The sequence below is a fragment of the Podarcis bocagei genome (genome assembly GCF_964188305.1).
Source record: "Podarcis bocagei genome assembly, chromosome: 13".
Lineage (NCBI taxonomy): Eukaryota > Metazoa > Chordata > Lepidosauria > Squamata > Lacertidae > Podarcis > Podarcis bocagei.
In genome coordinates, this window is record NC_138138.1 from 28,470,955 (window position 1) to 28,489,026 (window position 18,072).

General features: G+C 47.0%; 1 protein-coding gene across 3 annotated transcripts in view; it reads right to left on the bottom strand.

Moving 5' to 3' along the window:
* Window positions 1-651: 651 nt before the first annotated feature.
* Window positions 652-18,072, bottom strand: part of CDK12 (cyclin dependent kinase 12) — a 31,953-nt gene continuing 14,532 nt past the window's right edge. The window contains exons 5-14 of one of the 3 annotated variants that reach the window (XM_081168639.1): window positions 15,649-15,819; window positions 14,825-15,014; window positions 13,848-13,904; window positions 11,440-11,541; window positions 10,611-10,688; window positions 9,023-9,139; window positions 7,921-8,052; window positions 6,658-6,872; window positions 5,139-5,588; window positions 652-3,526 (exon numbers count right to left, since the gene is read on the bottom strand). In XM_081168639.1, the coding sequence (XP_081024765.1) occupies window positions 2,814-3,526; window positions 5,139-5,588; window positions 6,658-6,872; window positions 7,921-8,052; window positions 9,023-9,139; window positions 10,611-10,688; window positions 11,440-11,541; window positions 13,848-13,904; window positions 14,825-15,014; window positions 15,649-15,819 (2,225 nt within the window). In that variant the 3' untranslated portion in view covers window positions 652-2,813. Of the gene's footprint in view, window positions 3,527-5,138; window positions 5,592-6,657; window positions 6,873-7,920; window positions 8,053-9,022; window positions 9,140-10,610; window positions 10,689-11,439; window positions 11,542-13,847; window positions 13,905-14,824; window positions 15,015-15,648; window positions 15,820-18,072 lie in introns of all 3 variants that reach the window. The other 2 variants (XM_081168640.1, XM_081168638.1) reach the window with 2 other exon arrangements.

Genomic DNA, 18,072 nt, shown 5'->3' on the forward strand with positions numbered 1-18,072 from the left:
AGAGCAGTGCACGGAAACACCGTTTACCTTCCCGCCAGAGCGGTACCGATTTATCTACTTGCACTTTGATGTGCTTTCGAACTGCTAGGTTGGCAGGAGCAGGGACCGAGCAACGGGAGCTCACCCCGTCACGGGGATTTGAACCGCCGACCTTCTGATCAGCAAGTCCTAGGCTCTGTGGTTTAACCCACAGCGCCACCCGCTTTGGGTTTAAATACTCAAAAGTGATTGGCTTCTGTAAACTCCATACTTTCCTCAGCTGGGTAAATGTTACTCATTATGGCTGCTGAGACTCCACACTAGAAGGGAGAGGGGAGAAAATCTTCATACCAGAGTATACCTTCCTAAGTAGTTTTTCCTCGGAGGATCTGAGGCAGTAAAGGAAGCGTGTTAAGTCAGAATCTGCAAGACCCAGCATGAAAGGGGTGGTCAAATTTCTTCAGGTGAGCAGGTTTATGACAAGAGCAAAAAAATTAAAATTAATGGCCACATGGCTGAATGGCAGCAATTGTGTTTTCCCCTGGAGAGAGGAAGGGAGGTGGAGAGGACGGAGAAGAGGAGAGTCATGTCTGAGAACTCCATGACAGCCTAAAAATGCCAAGGCCCAAAACATCAGGAAACTGAAGAAGGGAAAAGAAAAAAAGAGAAATGTTTAAATAAATGCCTGGGAGAAGTCTCTCCTTTTTATTTACCATATTCTGCATGTACAGTACTCTCTCTCTCTTTTCTTTGCATGTTAGGCATGAACTCATAACTGAATTAAAAAAACACACACATACAAAATTTACACTTGGAATTTTGCAAACTTACTACACTTTGCAGAATTGAAAGAAGCAGGTTGTGGGTTTTTTGTATGTTTGTCAATACAAGGTGGCACATATTATACTGAACAGTGCCTACCCCAACCTCCACAGAACTGTTTTCTAAAGGCCGTTTCAACTCCCTTGTACCACATCAGGCTCTCCTGTCCACGTGTTTTAAGGCATTTTCCCCTGCCCTCAGCAGCAGTGTGCTACACAGAGGCAGCTTTTCTTTTGTATTATACGAAAGCAAGAAGATTCCGTTCTTCTTTTGTAAAGTAAAGACCAGAAGCTGGAGCTAAAACTCCCTCTGCCCCCTGCAATTTCTGACATGCTTCTCCCCTTTGAACACTGTCAAGTTTAAAAGGAGAATGATTCCCCCCCCCCCGAGAAATTAGTCACCCTTCCAAGTTTCCACTTTTTTGGAAGAAAAAAAAACCCCGCAAAAAAACCAAAAACAGGCTTGCTGTCCTTCACAGTAAAAATCTACGTCTTAGAAAATATTTTTTGGGGAAACAAATTAACCAGAGCAGGTGGAACTGCTAAAGCCGTTAAAAGTATATAAATATAAACTGATCCTCACTGCAGTATCAGTGAGGAAAGCTGCGGGTAGGCTGCTTTTTAACATTGACAACAACGAAATCGCACAGGAGACAGTAAACACTTGTTAACCATTCGGAAGATTGAAAACGCCGATCTTGCTTGTTCGGCTCCCGTCTGCCCTGACCGCTCTCAGCTTCAATCTTAAGCTCACTCCACCCCGAAGAACTTAAGCATTACAAAGCTTTTGGTTTTTATTTTATTTTCAGCCATTTACTTTGGCCTTAAGAACTTCAACAAAAAGACACTCACCATTCTTAAGAGAGAAAATTTTTAAAAAAGGAAGAAGAAAACATCCAAAAGTCAACGGACTCGTGGACACTACAGAAATTCAGTTCGGCTAAAGGTCTGGAAGGTGAGTATGAGACAGCACGAGGCCTTTCACAGTAAAACAAGGGACAGCTAGCCAGGAGAAGAATGGTAGCATCCTGTCTTTTCATCACGGGAAGAAGATGTGGCTAAGAAGGGGGTGGGGAGAGAAATATCCCGGATCTTACAGAACATAAACCGAATCCTCCCAATTCAGTATAAAAGGCATGTAGGCACCATCTGACAAATCTTGAAATTCAAGGAGGCAAAGGAAAACAAAACAACGCATTGCCTTTGCAATACTGAGGCTGGATCTTACACATACAGCAGAACGATGCGGCAGAATGAGTTTTACCACGGGGGGGGGGGGGGGGGAGAACTGTCCTTTTCTGAATGCTCCTCTTCCCCCCTTTTTAATATATAATATATATATATATCTTAAACCAATCACTTTGCCTCCTGGAAAACAACAAGGCTAGCACAATGGGGAGAGGGACTGGGCTACAATCTCACTCCCGGGTGTGCTAAGCTTTCTGTGTGCAGGGAGGCAAGTTGTAGTGTGTGTTCGTGCGCATGGATTAAAAAAAGGTAGGTTCTCCCGCCTGCAATCTGGAGCAGTACGGCTCTTTCTGCCACCTCATTCTGCTGCAGAGGAAACGATTCAGTTTTTCCAGACTCTCAGCGGGGCTCACTCTCACAAATAAATGGCTCAAGGCTAGCAAACACATTCGGTTCATGTTTCCAATTTATTATTATGACTTCTTTAAGGATTCCTTCCTTCTCCTGCAATCTTTGAGTGGGGAAACCCAAATCAGTAGGTCTTTGGGTATTGGAAGATGTAAAAAAAAAAAAAGGAAGGGGGGGAAGGCCAAGGTCTTCATTCTAAAGCCCCACAGTGGAGTGGGGGAGAGAACAGCAGCAGCAGTCTGGTGAGCAGAAGGGGAGCAGGAGGGGAAAGTATCAACAATAAACCATTTCTGTGGTGGGCTGGAGGTGGGCAATGGTTTGCCCCGACAAACCGGCTGCTGGAAAGGTCAAGGGGGAAAAGGACGGTAAAACACCACTGAAAAAAAAAGGTACCAATTCCCCCCTCTCCAGTCATTTTTAGTAAGGTAACCCTCTTCCTCGACCTCCTCTTGGAGGCAATCTACTCTGCCCGCGAAAGGCTTTTCCGTAAGCAGCGGATTGGACCGGGTTCCCCCACGTGTGACTTGTTCCTGTGTCACTAGAACTAGCGTTTGCCACTCCCACCTCACTGTAGTTGTGAATTTTGGCCTCTGCGTGCACCAGTGTGTTGTTGCTCCCCTCGGTGGCTTTGATGAAGGACTGGCCAACGGCAGAATGCATCCCTAAAGGGATCCGGGCAAAACGGAGATCCTGGTCCCCCGGGAACTGAACCGATCCTGCGCCCTGGTAGCTGCTTGACTCCCCGAGGTGACTTGCAGAGCCCAGAAATGTCCTACTTTTCCCCAAGGTCTGAGGCGACGTCTCCGCTGTTAAAGTCTGGCTGGAGTTCCGCTCGTCGACGTCGAAGCTGCTTCCCTCGGTCCCGTCGGTGCTGTAAGTCCTGGATGAGCTTTGCGATTGGGTATAATCCGAGGAAGGCCTCACAGCTTGGGGTTCGTGCTCTGGGTGGCTCGGCAGCCCTGCCTCTTGCTGGGATAAAAGGTGGAGGAGGGCGGCCGTCACGGCCGGGTTAAAGTCCTGAGCTGCGTTGGAGATGTTCTCCTCGGCCAGGTTGGGTGGCGGCGGCGGCGGCGGCGGAGGTCCTGGAGGCTCCGGGGGTCTCTTCTCTGGTGGGAGAATGTGAGGACAGGCTGTGGAATGGTTACTTCTTTTAAACACCGTCTTAAAAGTCACACGTGAACAAACATCAAAACATTTCAGGCACGGACTCATGGGGAGGGAGCCAAAGCACATGCTCTGCGTACAAAAGACCCCAGGTGACCGCCCACTAGAAGGCTCTGAGATAGCAAGGCTTGACAGGCCTCTTCCCGAGATCTTTGAGAGCTGCAACTAATGGTAGGAGGTACAGAATTCTAAGCAGGGCAAGGTGTGTGTACTCTTGATGTTTTTAAAGGAAAAGAAACAAAAACAAAACTTAATTAACCAAGGAAACCCACATTGTGTGACATGAATAGAAAATGGAAAAATGAATGGAAAATGGAAAAACGAAAAAAAGGTTATTCTATTTACTTCATATTACAGTCATACCTTGGGTTACAGACGGTCCAGGTTTCGTTTTTTGGGGTTATGGACCCGCTGAAACCCGGAAGTACCAGAACGGGTTACTTCCGGGTTTCAGGGATCGCGCATGCGCAGAAGCACCGAATTGCAACCCGTGCGTGTGCAGATGCGCCGCTGCAGGTTGCGAATGCTGCGGGTTGCAAATGTGCATCCCACACGGATCACGTTCGCAACCCGAGCGTCTGCTGTACTATGTTCATTTTACTATGGCTAGTCATGGGGAGCTGCAAAGCCCTAGGCAGAGCCCCAAAGTCCCAGCCGCAGGAAATAAGGCTGAGCCCCTCCTTTGGCATCTGAGAATTCAGCAAATATTGCCAACATGCTTTTGAGAGCATCTCTGCAAACAAAAGAAGTAGAAACGTGCTCCTTTAAAAAGCAAACGAAAGGAAGAAAACTTGTGCCTTCACCCAGGTGGGGTAAGATTTCCTCTTAACCTATTTCCTTCTAGCTTAGCCACAGACTCAAAAAGAATTTCTAGGAGTTTCCATCCTATTCCTAGGGTGAATTATGACATTTAAAGATGAAAGTTATGGTACGTTAAACATGCACGCAGTGTAGCAAGCAAAGAGGTATGAGAAACATTTGATCAAAACATTCAGGGTGGGGGGAAACCCACATGGCAGAAAGCCTCCCATGACTATCATTTCAGAATGCGGGGCGGGGGGGGGGGGAGAACTGCTTATTTAAAATGCTTTCTTTACACATGGAAAGACAGCACAGGCAGTACAAGTGCTCTAGCCCTGCATTCTCATTGCCATGTCAGCTTCTTACATGTATGGAAGTTTAGGCCTGGAGAATATTTACGAAGTCAGCCCCCAAATTGCTTTCTAATGTGGTAGAATCCACATGAGATTGTCTGTCTGAATGTCGGAACCAGCCCTGTGTGATAGGTCTTACAGTGGCTGCCACTACTTAAATTCAGGTGGCAATTCTGATATGCAAATGGCTTCCTACTCTTAAAGCAGATTGTATTATTGTTTGGCCTTAACGCAGGAGGGAGCAGCCTGACCAAGAACTTCTGACGGGGATTTTGCTGCCAGATTCCACACACACTCAAGAGACGACTACCAGGCTTGGTTAAAGAATATTCAAAGTGCTTTTTATTTACCGCTTGGAAAGCCCCAACATCCTTTCCCTCCTTATGTCCCAGGAGCAAGAGGGGGGGATGCTGCGATTATTTACCTGTAGTTTCCTCCTGAGGCAAAGTGGGGGTCTTCCGCGGCCCCCGCAGCTCACTGCTCTTCTCCCCATTGTTCTCCTCCGCGTTTCCTGCCGGCTCCTGGGTCTTGATGAGCTGACTCAGCAAAACCGCCAGCATGCTCTGCATGTCTCCCTGAGTGTTCGCCACTTCCGGGGTGGCTTGCTCTTCTGACGGCTGGGCTGGTGGGGGCGGCTCCTCAACTGTTGCTTCCTCTTCGGACGCTTTCTGAGAGTCCTGCGGCTGTGTGGTGGCTTCATTGAGTGCATTGATGGACTGGTTGAGGGCTTCCAGCTGTTGCTGCATCTCTGGGTTTGAGTGGATGTTGAGCAGCTGAGCCATCTGCGGGACGCTAAGGTCCGTCTGGCTCTGCAACAAGTTCAGCAAGACAGCCAGCTCGCTCTGATTCAGCTGCTGCGTGATGTCACCGAGGCCTGCTGTAAACGCCAAGGAAAGCCGCCAGAGGACAAAAACAAAACAAAACAGAGTGTTAGGAATGGAATAGCAGAAGGCAGTCCATAAGCAACCACCCGTCCACATGCACAATCAGACACCTGTCTCCCTCCGCCTTCTACAAGAGACTGACAACAACAACCAAAATCAGAGCTATTAAGGGCATGGAGAGTCCAAGGATGGAGACAGGATAGGGAGCCATTCTCAGGATGAGTACCCCCTCATTTGACAGAGCAGGAAGTGCTCTGTGCCCTGCTGGTGGGTTTGACTATGCGGGGTGGGATAGCAGGTGTGGGCAGGAAGCCACAGGAGGTTTCAGTCTTGCTCCTGTATACACAGACCTAGTGCTACTCTGGAATCTTCTCTATTCAACCCAGCTGCTGCTGCTGCTGCTGCTGCTAATAATAATAATAATAATAATAATAATAATAATAATAATACCCTGCCACTTGACTGGGTTGCCCCAGTTTCACTTTCCTACTAGTCCATGCTATCTCCAGCTATCACCTGTTGGGTTTGTCATCTCAGATCTCTCAGACCAATTGACTCATTCTGTCTGAGAATCTGATAGGATCACTCTGGTGAATAGCTTAAGTCTGGAGAGAGACACGTGGAGAGTGATCCTACTGACTCCCCTGGACCTCTCGGGACACTTCAATATCATCAACCATGATAGCCTTCTGGAAACACTCTCCAAGTTGGAAGTCCTGATTAATCAGTTGACAGCCCTTCTGCCAATGCATGTCTGCATCTTTGCTTGCTACCCCAGCTTCCTGCTACATGGGTCCTGCACCAAACTTATGGTTTTCCCAAGTGCAAGACATAACAGCTGTATTCCCCTTGTCACTTTTTTTTTGGGGGGGGGAAGGGGCTGGAGATCTGGCTTCAGAATATCACCTTTTACATTAGAGCTCAACCCAGTTGCCTCTGTCTAAAGGAGCAAAAGCAACCAGCAGCCAGCTGGATGGCAAAAAGGAACCAAGGGTAGTAAGAAGACAGCCCAGTCTAGCTAACTAAAGCTATAGCTGTTACCCCAGGCTATACACTGACCGAATGAGTCTACAGCGCAAGGTTGTGTTTTGATCGGAGCAGGCTGTGGCTGTACAGGACTGCTGTGATTCTTGATAGCATCTGTGCTTATTACGGAGGCTGTCTCCTTTCGGGAAACCTTGGCCGAGGGGGGCTCCTCTACCACGATCCCACTCTGCCGTTGCCGCCGCCGCTTCTTGCTCCACAATTCGTGGCAGTCTTGCCAGTGAGGAAGGCTGCAGAAAGACAGCAAATGGACCTTTGTTGAGAAGGGAGCAATGAAGTTGGGGCAGAAGCCTGGAAGACAAATTCTGCCACTGGGTGACCGCCCCTGCCTGTCTGATGCCACACCGGTCCCAAATGCTCAGCACAAAGATTCCCTCTTCTTTCCCAAGCTTTTAGCACCTTATGGAGAACTGGGTGTGGGTGGGTGTGCTTTTGCTATCTCAGGTATTAGACCAACCCTGCCCATCCTGAGTTATTTGGCATGAATGGAGAACTTAAGAGAAAAGGCAGGTCCGTCTCCTACTACCCGACAGGCCTTACAAAAGGAGCTAGATTTGCACAACTTTTGCCCAAAATCTCAGTATGGCACAACCCTTCCAGGAGTCCTCTGTGTGTGGCAAAGGGCTCAGGGGATGCAAAGGATTGGATCAGGTCAATAACACAGGTAAGCTAAGCCAAATTTAGGGAACTCTTACAGATAAGCTTTTCATGAAGGCTTAGAGATGTACTTTGAGTTGTGCTGCAGAGTCAATTTTGGGGCTGCAGATATGCTTGGGTGTGTGGAGGCTGAAGTCTTCCTGTTGCCTCTGAATATGAATGAGGCAGGCAAAGACAGGGAGCAAAAAAATCCTTTCCTAGATCCTCTTGCCTTACAAGGTGGGGTTGGGGTGTCAGGTAAGCAGGTGATATCCTTTCTCATTGCACACAGAAGGAGCATACACTGAGGCTGAAACACATAGAAGAAGCCATTTAATTCCCCTGAGGTTAAACGGGCTCACAAACCAGGGCTGAGGTTACCTTTCCACTGCAACCTGTCACCGCAATATGCAGTTTCTGTTGCGATGGTTAAGTGGACACCTGTTTGTGAACGCTCCCTACCTGCCAGTAGCGTTCTGTGGTCTGAACTGCGCAGATCACTCTGTGTGTATCTGTGGGTTAGCTAGCCCTGCCTTGCTATGAATCCAAGCACTCCACTCTCAATGCACCTTTAAAAGGCTAGGACATATTTCAGTCCCCACCCTGCAGGCTCACTTTCCCAAGGAACAGTGAGGTGCTTACTCTGGAGGGTCCATCTTGCTGACATCAACATCCTTCAGGAAGTCACTTTGCAAGGCTTGCTCTGCTGTGCATCGTTTACTGGGGTCCAGCGTGAGCATGTGGTCCAATAGGTCAAGAGCAGCAGAAGGGATGCTGGGAGAAGAGAGAGAAAATGAAGAAAACAACAACCCACAAACGGTCCCCATTATGACAATAACAAGCGCTGCTCTTCTGCACACATATTATCTCTTAATTCCCTGTCCCCAAATACTTGGGTGATATTCATCACTGGTCCTACTCAGAATAAATCCACTGACGTTAGGAGACATGATTAATTTAGGTTCATTCATTTCAACCAGTTTCCTCGGAGTAGGACTTAGTTGAATCCATACGCCTGCCCTTTAAAAGCAGGCCAGTATTATTACTCCTAGGACTGAGCTAGTGGCTTGTGCAACACAACCCAAGTGCATTACAGTGGTACCACTGTATGAATGAGAACGGAAATCGTGTGGCAGCGGCACAGCGGCAGCACGAGGTTCCATTAGCGAAAGCGTGCCTCAGGTTAAGAATGGTTTCGAGTTAAGAACAGACCTCTGGAACGAATTAAGTTCATAACCCAAGGTACCACTATACTCTTCCCAAAGCTTAGATGGGAGCACTAGCCTGGCAGCTTCCTGCAATGTAGCTTAGGGTGAGAAACTCTGTTTTGGCCACGGTTACTACAGTGAGCTTCACGGCTCAGCAAGGATATGAACATGGATGTCTCACATTCAGAATAGAACTCTCTCATTGGGGTACCGCACTGGCTATACTCTATATTTCAGCACCAGCTCATTTTGGGCTGATCTCTTGCAGCAAATATCACAAGCATCTTGTTCCATTTCTATCGTGGATTGTTCTCCAGCAGCAAATCATTTTTCTGGTGCCTCTCCATGTCTCTCAATCCCCACCCTTATTGCTAACACACACACACACACACACACACACACACACACACACACACACACAATGTTGGGGTGTGGATCTTGTGGGGAGGGGGGAGTTATACATAAATTCAGTGCTTTCTGGAGATATCACAGACATAAGGATTCGTAGGCACACAACACCGTTACCCAGGACGTACAAGGAAAACTCCTCCCGTAGTCGCCTTCGGTATTGCTTCTTAGGTTTCATGGTGTTGAAATAAGGTAGCTTGATGACGTCTGGCCAGACAGCAGGACAGGGGCTCCCGCAAAGGCGGCTGCAGGAGATTTGGAAAAGGGAGAACGTGAACACAACTATGTATTGCCTTTCTATATTGCCACGTTGCCCAGTATTTCTTTGTGGTTTACACAAGTTAAAAGGACCATAAAATGTGAAGTGAAAGATCCATCAAAATGAAACCGCTCAAACAGAAGCCATTTAGTTCTCCAGCCTAGAAGACATGGGTGGCTGAAGCCTCTTCTGATTTTCCCTCTCATCTAGTGAAGCCAAATGGCTTCAAAGCTATTTCTGTACATGCCTGCATGCAGCCTCCCACTCCCCTTGCTACTCCTCACCCTACACTTCAGGTAGATGAGACAGGGCCTCCCGTCAAGGATGGACAGGAATAAAAATGTGATAGCGGACCTCCTGTGAAGGTCAATTTTCTGCAGGGAATGGAGGGGATCCTCGAACAGACAGTTCCCCGCCGGCACAGGATCCTATCCGAGGATCCCCTGCCCCCTGCAGGAGAATAGGCAACAAAACAGACATAACACACAGCAGATCCAAAAGAACCAGATTTCTCTAAAGCTTCCCAGGGCTTGTTTACATGCAAGGTCAGGTTAATTGCACAGAAGTGCCCATTTTTCTAACTTTTAAAGGACCCCCATGATTACTGCTGTCCTTTTAGGGAGGCTCTTCCTCATAGTAAAAAGGTAAAGGGACCCCTGACCATTAGGTCCAGTCGTGGCTGACTGTGGGGTTGCGGCGCTCATCTCGCTTTATTGGCTGAGGGAGCCGGCATACAGCTTCCGGGTCATGTGGTCGGCATGACTAAGCCGCTTCTGGCGAACCAGAGCAGCGCATGGAAACACCGTTTACCTTCCTGCCGGAGCGGTAACTATTTATCTACTTGCACTTTGCCGTGTTTTCAAACTGCTAGGTTGGCAGGAGCAGGGACTGAGCAACGGGAGCTCACCCCGTCACGGGGATTCGAACTGCCGACCTTCTGATTGGCAAGTCCTAGGCTCTGTGGTTTAGACCACAGCACCACCCGCATCCCTCATAATAGATTTTAGAAATAATTCTATCTTAAGACAGGGTGCCTTGGAAGATAAAAGCAAGTTTAGGTATGGAGCAGTTTTTTTTAAAAAGTGAAACATTAGGCTAAAGGCATTATATGCTCTGAGCTGCCCTAAACGTCTATAATGGAGGCCGCTGATATTTTTGCCTCCCTTCAATCTGGTGCCAATTAGGTAAGGCACTCAAATGAAGTCAAGGGATAATTTCTCTCTCTCACTGAGATCCTGATTGCAAGGATTGCTTCTGTTTGTGTCTACATGGTTCTGACACTTAGCTGCCAACAACCGCTTTCAGTCTGTACAAAAAAACTACCTGTGGGGGGCCCTGTTACCTGCACATAAGGTGACTGCTAGCATTTCGGAACAAAATGACTGCTGGCATCACCAAGACAGCACACACAGCTCTCTTTGCACACGCTCCGGTTGATGACACACAGAATGACTTACCTGATTAATTCCAGCTGGGACAACTCAAGATTGGCTTGAAAAATAGGCTTCTTTGTAAATAGTTCCCCAAGGATACAGCTGGGAGAGGAAAAGGAACAAAGAAAGGTTGAAATGAACAGCAGAAACTGAAGGAGCATTTGAATGGGGTGTTGGGTGACTCTCCTTGGTTGCTTAGGTTTGGTAGAAACCCAGAACAGAGAGGGAGGTGCCCAGTCAAATTTGAACGTTAAAAAAGTCTAATTCCATTAACCACTATGATCAATATTTCCCACTTGCATTGGGAAGATGTGTGACACATTCACCTTTACCATGCAAAAAGACTGCTATAAAACAAATCCAGAAAGCCTGATCAGTGTTGTGATAGCCTCTGTGCCAATTAGGTGTCCAAAATTTTCTACTTTGGATCGGGATGGAAGCTGGAACTCACAGAACACAGAATCTTCTATTCCTCAGCAGCTCCAAGGCTCATGGAACACTGAGCAGACTCTTTCTGCAATAAAGGGGCCAGGCTACCAAATTTTAAAAAGAAACAATGGGATGCATCACATAATAAAAATAACAATCCATGGGCACTCACTCACACACACTGTCATGGTTCACCATTATGATGCAAATGACAGAACCTGGCCTATAGCTTGATTTTCTAAACTACATCAAATGCGGGCACCGCCAGAGTTTTCACAGTATGCCTAAATGTTTAGAAAGTGCTTTTAGTACACAGACACAGACACACACACACACATTCGTACAAGCCACTGAAAAAGCACAACACAGGGATGCATTCAGCAAGAACTGTAAACTCATATCAGAAACTAGAAAGATGACTTACCCGCAGCTCCAGACATCAATGGCCGGAGTGTAACGTTCCTCGCCTAGCAGCAACTCAGGTGGTCGATACCATAACGTAATGACTTTATTGGTGTATGGACGGCTAAGTGAGGGGAAAAAAGAGATGTTTCAGGTTGAGAGATTTCTGTAAGGAATCAGAACATACATACATACAGAAGTGAGAATGGTGCAGCCAAACTGTGTTTGGGACCAAGGGTGAAGCTTCAATCCCAGCTGGCTTGGATTCAAATGGCTGAAACAAAAGGAACTGTGTAGGAATCGTTTTCCATAGTCACAACCCATTATTTTTTTTTTGGTGTATGTGTGTTAAAGGGCTTTAGATAGGCCAAGGAAGGTTTCTCTCACAGCCACACCTGCTCTCAATCCTGACAATGGGAAAAGGGGCTTTTAACGTTTCATCCAGATGTGTGTCGCAGGTGCTTTTACAAATCATGCTTTTAAAATGTCATCAGATCTCTAATGCTGCTTGAAAAAAATGCTTTATAGGTTAATAGGGCATGCAACCTGATGCATAAAAGCTTGAGTGACGTTTACACAATGAAACATGCAACACAAAGAATGCCACAACAGGAGGCCAGTGGCCTCCCATCTAAGGGGTTAATCGGATGCCCATCTGCTTGATTCTAGGCCATTTGTTGGACTGGAAATGGACTTACACAATCTTTAAAAAGGTGCATGTTATTGGATAATACTATTTTTAGTCCCAGAGTAGGACAGCTTCCAGGCTTTGCTTCCTTGTGGTGGTGGCAGGTAATGACTATTCCCAAACGGGCAGGCTGGGGACTTGGCTTCTCTAAGAGAAACATTCTGATTGTGGCAATTTTAAAAGGGAGCATTTCAATGTGCATAAAGCTGGAAGAACATTACTCAGACACTGAATGGAAGCATTTCAAAATACTGTAAAAGCAACCAGCATTAGAAACATATTCATTTCATCTGTTATCACTTCCAAATTATCCCCCCCCCAATCTCCCGATCCAGAACTAAAAACAATTTGCCTCAAGCTATTTTGAAATAATACAGATATTCACCCTGTGGATCAAACTACCTACCCACCCTCCCCAAGCTATTGGTAGGATGAATTATCCCCAGAATACTTGTGGTGTATGGAGAGAGCTTAATATACTGAAAGTCAAGCTTATATAAGACCTATATCAAGGATTCAAATTATTGCTTTTATTGCTGACTGTTTATATGGCACTTTCAATTGTGCCAAGCTACTTGCGATCATTACTTCATTCACCCTCAAGCGCCATTTGGCAGCACAGAATTTGAACCAAAATGAATTAGGGTGTGGCTCACAAAGGCATCTTTACTCTGCCAGAGACTGAGCTCAGGAGCATCTGAAGCAGAAATAGAAGTGCCTCTGATCACTTTTGGAAACACTCTTCCTTCACAACCACTAGCCTCCACACACTGAGGGATCAGGGAAGAAAGGGTTGCGTTCAACTAGCTTTTGCTCAGCGAACCCACTGAAATGGGATGCGGGTGGTGCTGTGGTCTAAAGCATGTGCCTAGGGCTTGCCGATCAAAAGGTCGGTGGTTTGAATCCCCATGACGGGGTGAGCTCCCGTTGCTTTCTCCCAGCTCCTGCCAACCTAGCAGTTCAAAAGCACGTCAAAGCGCAAGTAGATAAATAGGTACCGCTCCGGTGGGAAGGTAAACGGTGTTTCTGTGCGCTGCTCTGGTTTCGCCAGAAGCGGCTTAGTCATGCTGGCCACGTGACCCGGAAAAACTGTCTGCGGACAAACGTCATCTCTCTTGGCCAGTAAAGTGAGATGAGGGCCGCAAACCCCAGAGTCGTTTGCGACTGGACTTAAATGTCAGGGGTCCTTTACCTTTAACCTACTCCCAGTCACCAATTTCAATGGGTCTACTCTGAGTAAAGGTTAGTTGATCACAACGCAGAGCTTCCAAGGTCAGAGAAAGATGGGTTTGAGCCACTTCTTTGGTTTAAAATAAAAGCACTAGTCTTCACTTCATCAACAGGGACCGAAGGCTCAGAATCATTTGCTTGAGGGCTTCCAATGAGTTCAAGACCGAGGTGGGATTTGAACCCAAGACATTACTCAGATGTTCACCCAAGCAGGACTATCTCTTGCATAAGTCTCACTGAGACAGATGGGAGACATGCAAGATTAACATTTATGCAGGAGACCGTCCTGGCACTCAGCTGTACAGCTGCAACTGAAACATTTTAAGTGTGTTGTAAAGTGAAATGTACAATGTGACACTAGATGGCAGTGGTGAGCTATGGCAAATTCAATATATTTTTTCAAAACGTTTTTTAAAAAAGCATTTTCACAGTGTGTTTTTTTATATGTGTGTGTAGATTCCATCCTGGTGTAGCTAAATCCACACCTATCCTTTGCTCAGCAGACACCTTACCTTTCTTCTGAACTGTAGAGCCGGGCAAGCCCAAAGTCAGCCAGCTTGATCTGCCCACTGCAACAAGAAGGTGGAAGTAGACTTTTATTAACAATGGCTTATACAAAAGCATGAAGAGGATACAGAAAATGAACAGGAATTACTAAAACTAACAGAAGCTTCAGTCATTTGCACTTAAAAAGCTCACATATTTACAAGAAACGTCTGCAATGCTCTTTTTAAAAAAAGTTTAACAATGGCTTCTTCCCTTATTTAAAATTTAAAGGGCAGAACTGAAGAATACAGCCAATTTGAACTATCTGGTAGATTCCCATTTCTTCTTTCTGTGGAACAGTTCAGGCCTTAAAAGACATGTGCTACAGCCCAGTTCCTAATGACTTATAATTCTATTTATTTGTTTTTATAAAGCAATGGTATGAGGCACCACAAATGCAATGCCCAATTTAAAACGGCACAATAAAAAAAAAGATTTAAGAACCAATTTTTTTGGGGGGGGGGAATTAAACAGAGTGGAATTAATCAAATTTAAATTAGTCAAAACGCTACATAGAAGTAAAATAAGTTTTAAAGGCCTCCTCAGGGAGGGCATTTCAAAGCTGGGGTGCCACCACAGAAAAGGCTCTGTTTCGCTTGGTGGTGGGATATACAACAAGGCCTCCAAAGCTTATTTTAAGTGAAGCCTATCTTTGAAGTAGAGATTAATCCCCTGAAGCAGATTCGTATCAGAGGAGTCTTTCAGATATCCTGTCTGCAAAATGTTTAGGACTTTATAGGTAACAACTAGCACTTTCAATTGTTCTTTGAAAGTGCATTTGGTGGAGGGCTGTTGTAGCATCATCCACCACGTATATTCCAGAAAGCAATCTGGCTGTAGCGTTTTATATGAGCTGCAGCTTCCAAAAACCTTTCCACATTGGACTTAAAAAGCACAGGAATTGGGAGCCACATCTCCTTTGTTGATTTGGTCTGGCAGTTACCTGTTGTTTAATAAGATGTTGGAGCATTTTATGTCTCGATGTAGAAAGTTTTTTTTGTGACAGTAGTCGAGCCCCTCCATCAACTGCTTCATGAAAGACTTGATGTGGTCCTCTGAGAAATGCACCAATCCAGATTCTAGCAATCCCATGAGGTCGTGGTCCATATATTCAAATACAAGATAAAAGGCACCTGGGAGAAGGTAAGAAGGAGAAAACGCCTGTTAATACTGAAAGTGTCAAAGCACACAATTTTGTGCTTTAGGCCAAACACTTGTCTGTGAAATTTCCAAGATGGATTATGGTGTGAGCAGGAAAAGGCAAGAACAGCTTTTGCTCTGACTCTGTATTTACAGCTGAAACCCTCCTTTTTCTGCCTGCCTTAATATTTATGAAGATTGTCATGATTTCCGGTGTGTGTGTGTGTGTGTGTGTGTGTTAAAATTGGCATGTGCCAGCCCATCACTCACCTTGGAATCATATAGGTCACTGCACTGAACTGATCTCTAAAGAGAGAAACATTTCCTTCCCTGCTCACCACGGTTACGGCACCCAAGTAAAAGGGATGGACTGGGAAAGCCTGAAACTCTTCTACATATCTCACGAAAGATCCTCAAAATGGGAGAGCAAACTTCAGGCATGAATGTTTGTGACAAGACAAGCCTTTGCCACGCTAGCACCCCTGGCGAAAATTGAAGCAAGGCTACGCAGAATCCTTTACCTGGATGGAGCATTTTTATACGCTAAGTATGTTCACTGCTACCAAGGGGGCCACACAACCTGCATCAGCCTCACATCTTACTTCTCAGCACAATGTCCTTCGATACCTTTGTCCTTCTTGAAATCCAGTGCATCTTGTTTGTCTGTGACGATTTCCTTCATGTTGACAACACTGCGGTGAATCAACTGCCGGAGAATTTTGATTTCACGGATGGCCGTGATGGGGAAGCCCTCCTTTTCATTGTCCAGCCGCACTTTCTTCAAAGCCACCAACTCGCCTGTCAAACACAAACGGCAGTCGGTAAGAAGGCAGGCAACCATTTGCAATAAAAATGAGCCGCAAAAAGGCTGGTCCTCTTAAACGCAACCCTCCCTTCCAAGTTACATGAAGAAATATTAAGTCAGCACAGCCGGACCTTTGATAAGTACAACACTGGTTGGTAGATAAGGCCAACACTGCTTGGGGTTTGGGGGGGGGGAAGTAAGGTTAATTGATTTGTTTTGTCCTTGTTTTTATTATGTATTTTGTATTTTTATCTTGTGAACCACCCTGAGATCCACGGATGAAGGGCAGTATACAAATTTAATAATAGTAGTAGGAGCAGCAGCAGTAAGAGATACATTATGTTATTTGCACACTTACAATCTGACATCAAGAAGACAATTATTGTCAACTGCCAGTCATCTTGCCCATTTCGTTCTTACAAATCATTGCAAGACGCTTTGGACTGTGATGCCATGGCTAGTGTTGGGGAGGAAGGTAGGAAATTCAGCCTGGATACATCCCTAGGCCTCTTCTTATGCTATCAATAGTGGCGTACTGCACAGGGTTTGTTGTGAGAAAACATGAGAAAGCATACTGGCATTGCATTCTGAAGAAATGGTGAATTGAAAGAGCCCTCCAAGCAGCAGCCTGTGACTGCTAGAATTTCTGATCTATGATTGCAGTCATGGGATTTTTGTCTATCACATGACGGTGTATGTTTTGACTCCACAGAGTGAGAAGTGACGGAGACAGGATGTTTGTGTTACTGTGTTCCATGAAGTGGAACTATTGTCCTTTGTTCTTTTTCTCTTTGCTGTCTGATGATAGAGACGGAGCCACGTTGCAGTGCTCCGTGTGTGTTTATATGTAAATAAAGTAGATTAGCCAAAATGCTGAGTTGCGGAGGTCTGTCACGTGCATGATGCACAAACTCCGCGGATCCCTAAGTGTGCCGGTGTCGGTTGGCGTCGGTCACTGTGATGCTCGGGCTGAATAAAGCTTATAAAGCTCCTGAATGATCAACCAGGAAGGAGAGAACATGCCAGTCGGGCACGTGTCTCTGCCAGGGTCCTACTTGAGTGCAGGCTGAACTCCTGACAATTACATGGCCACCGGCCACATCCATGTAGGAAGAGCCCAGCTGTATCAGGGCCAGTAGCCCATCTAGTCCAGCATCCAGTCAACGATTTGCCTGTGGGAAGCCCACAAACAGGACACGAGCACAACAGTCCTCTCGCCTCCTGCAGTTTCTAGCAACTGGTATCTGTAAGCATACTGCCTCTGCCTATACGAAAACAGCTGATGTCAACAAATGTGAAAGCAGTTAGTACTGCCATGGATTGGTTGGATGCAGGGGAATGGTGGGAGGAGCCAACTGGGAAACCCCCAAGGGAAGAAGGCTGACCAGCACGCTCTGCGACAGCTACTTAAAAGTGAATTCAATATGAGAAAAACGGACTGAAAATAGTGTGCACTTTTCTATGAAAATGAAAAGGATGCTTAAAATAACCTTTGGGAATTATAGGGACAGAACGACCTAAAATGTATAGAAACTTATTTATGTACCGTATTTTTCGCCCCATAAGACGCACCGGCCCATAAGACGCACCTAGATTTTAGGGGGGGGAATAAAGGGAAAAAAATTTATTTCCCCCCCCCCCCCAGGTGCGCTGCGCTAATCCAGAAGCTTGGGGCAAGCTGAGGTCAGCGCGCCCCAAGCTTCTGCATGCCGGCAAGCAGTCCGCTGCCGCCCCAAGCCTCCCGCACCCGGCAGGAGGTCCCGCCGGGTGCGGGAGGCTTGGGGCGGCAGCGGACTGCTTGCGCGCACCGAGAAGCTTGGGGCGGGCTGAGCTCAGCTGGCCCCAAGCTTCTAGGTGCGCGCAAGCAGTCCGCTGCCGCCCCAAGCCTCGCGCACCCAGCGGGACCTCCTGCCGGGTGCGGGAGGCTTGGGGCGGCAGCGGACTGCTTGCGCGCACCGAGAAGCTTGGGGCGGGCTGAGCTCAGCTGGCCCCAAGCTTCTCGGTGCGCGCAAGCAGTCCGCTGCCGCCCCAAGCCTCGCGCACCCGGTGGGACCTCCTGCCGGGTGCGCGAGGCTTGCAGACACTCGCCCGAAGCAGGGGGAGCCCTCCAGAGGGCTCCCCGTGCTTCGGGCGACAGGCTGCCGCCCCAAGCCTCGCGCACCCGGTCGGACCTCCTGCCGGGCGCGCGAGGCTTGCAGGCATTCGCCCCATAAGACACACCCCGATTTCCCCTTCATTTTTGGAGG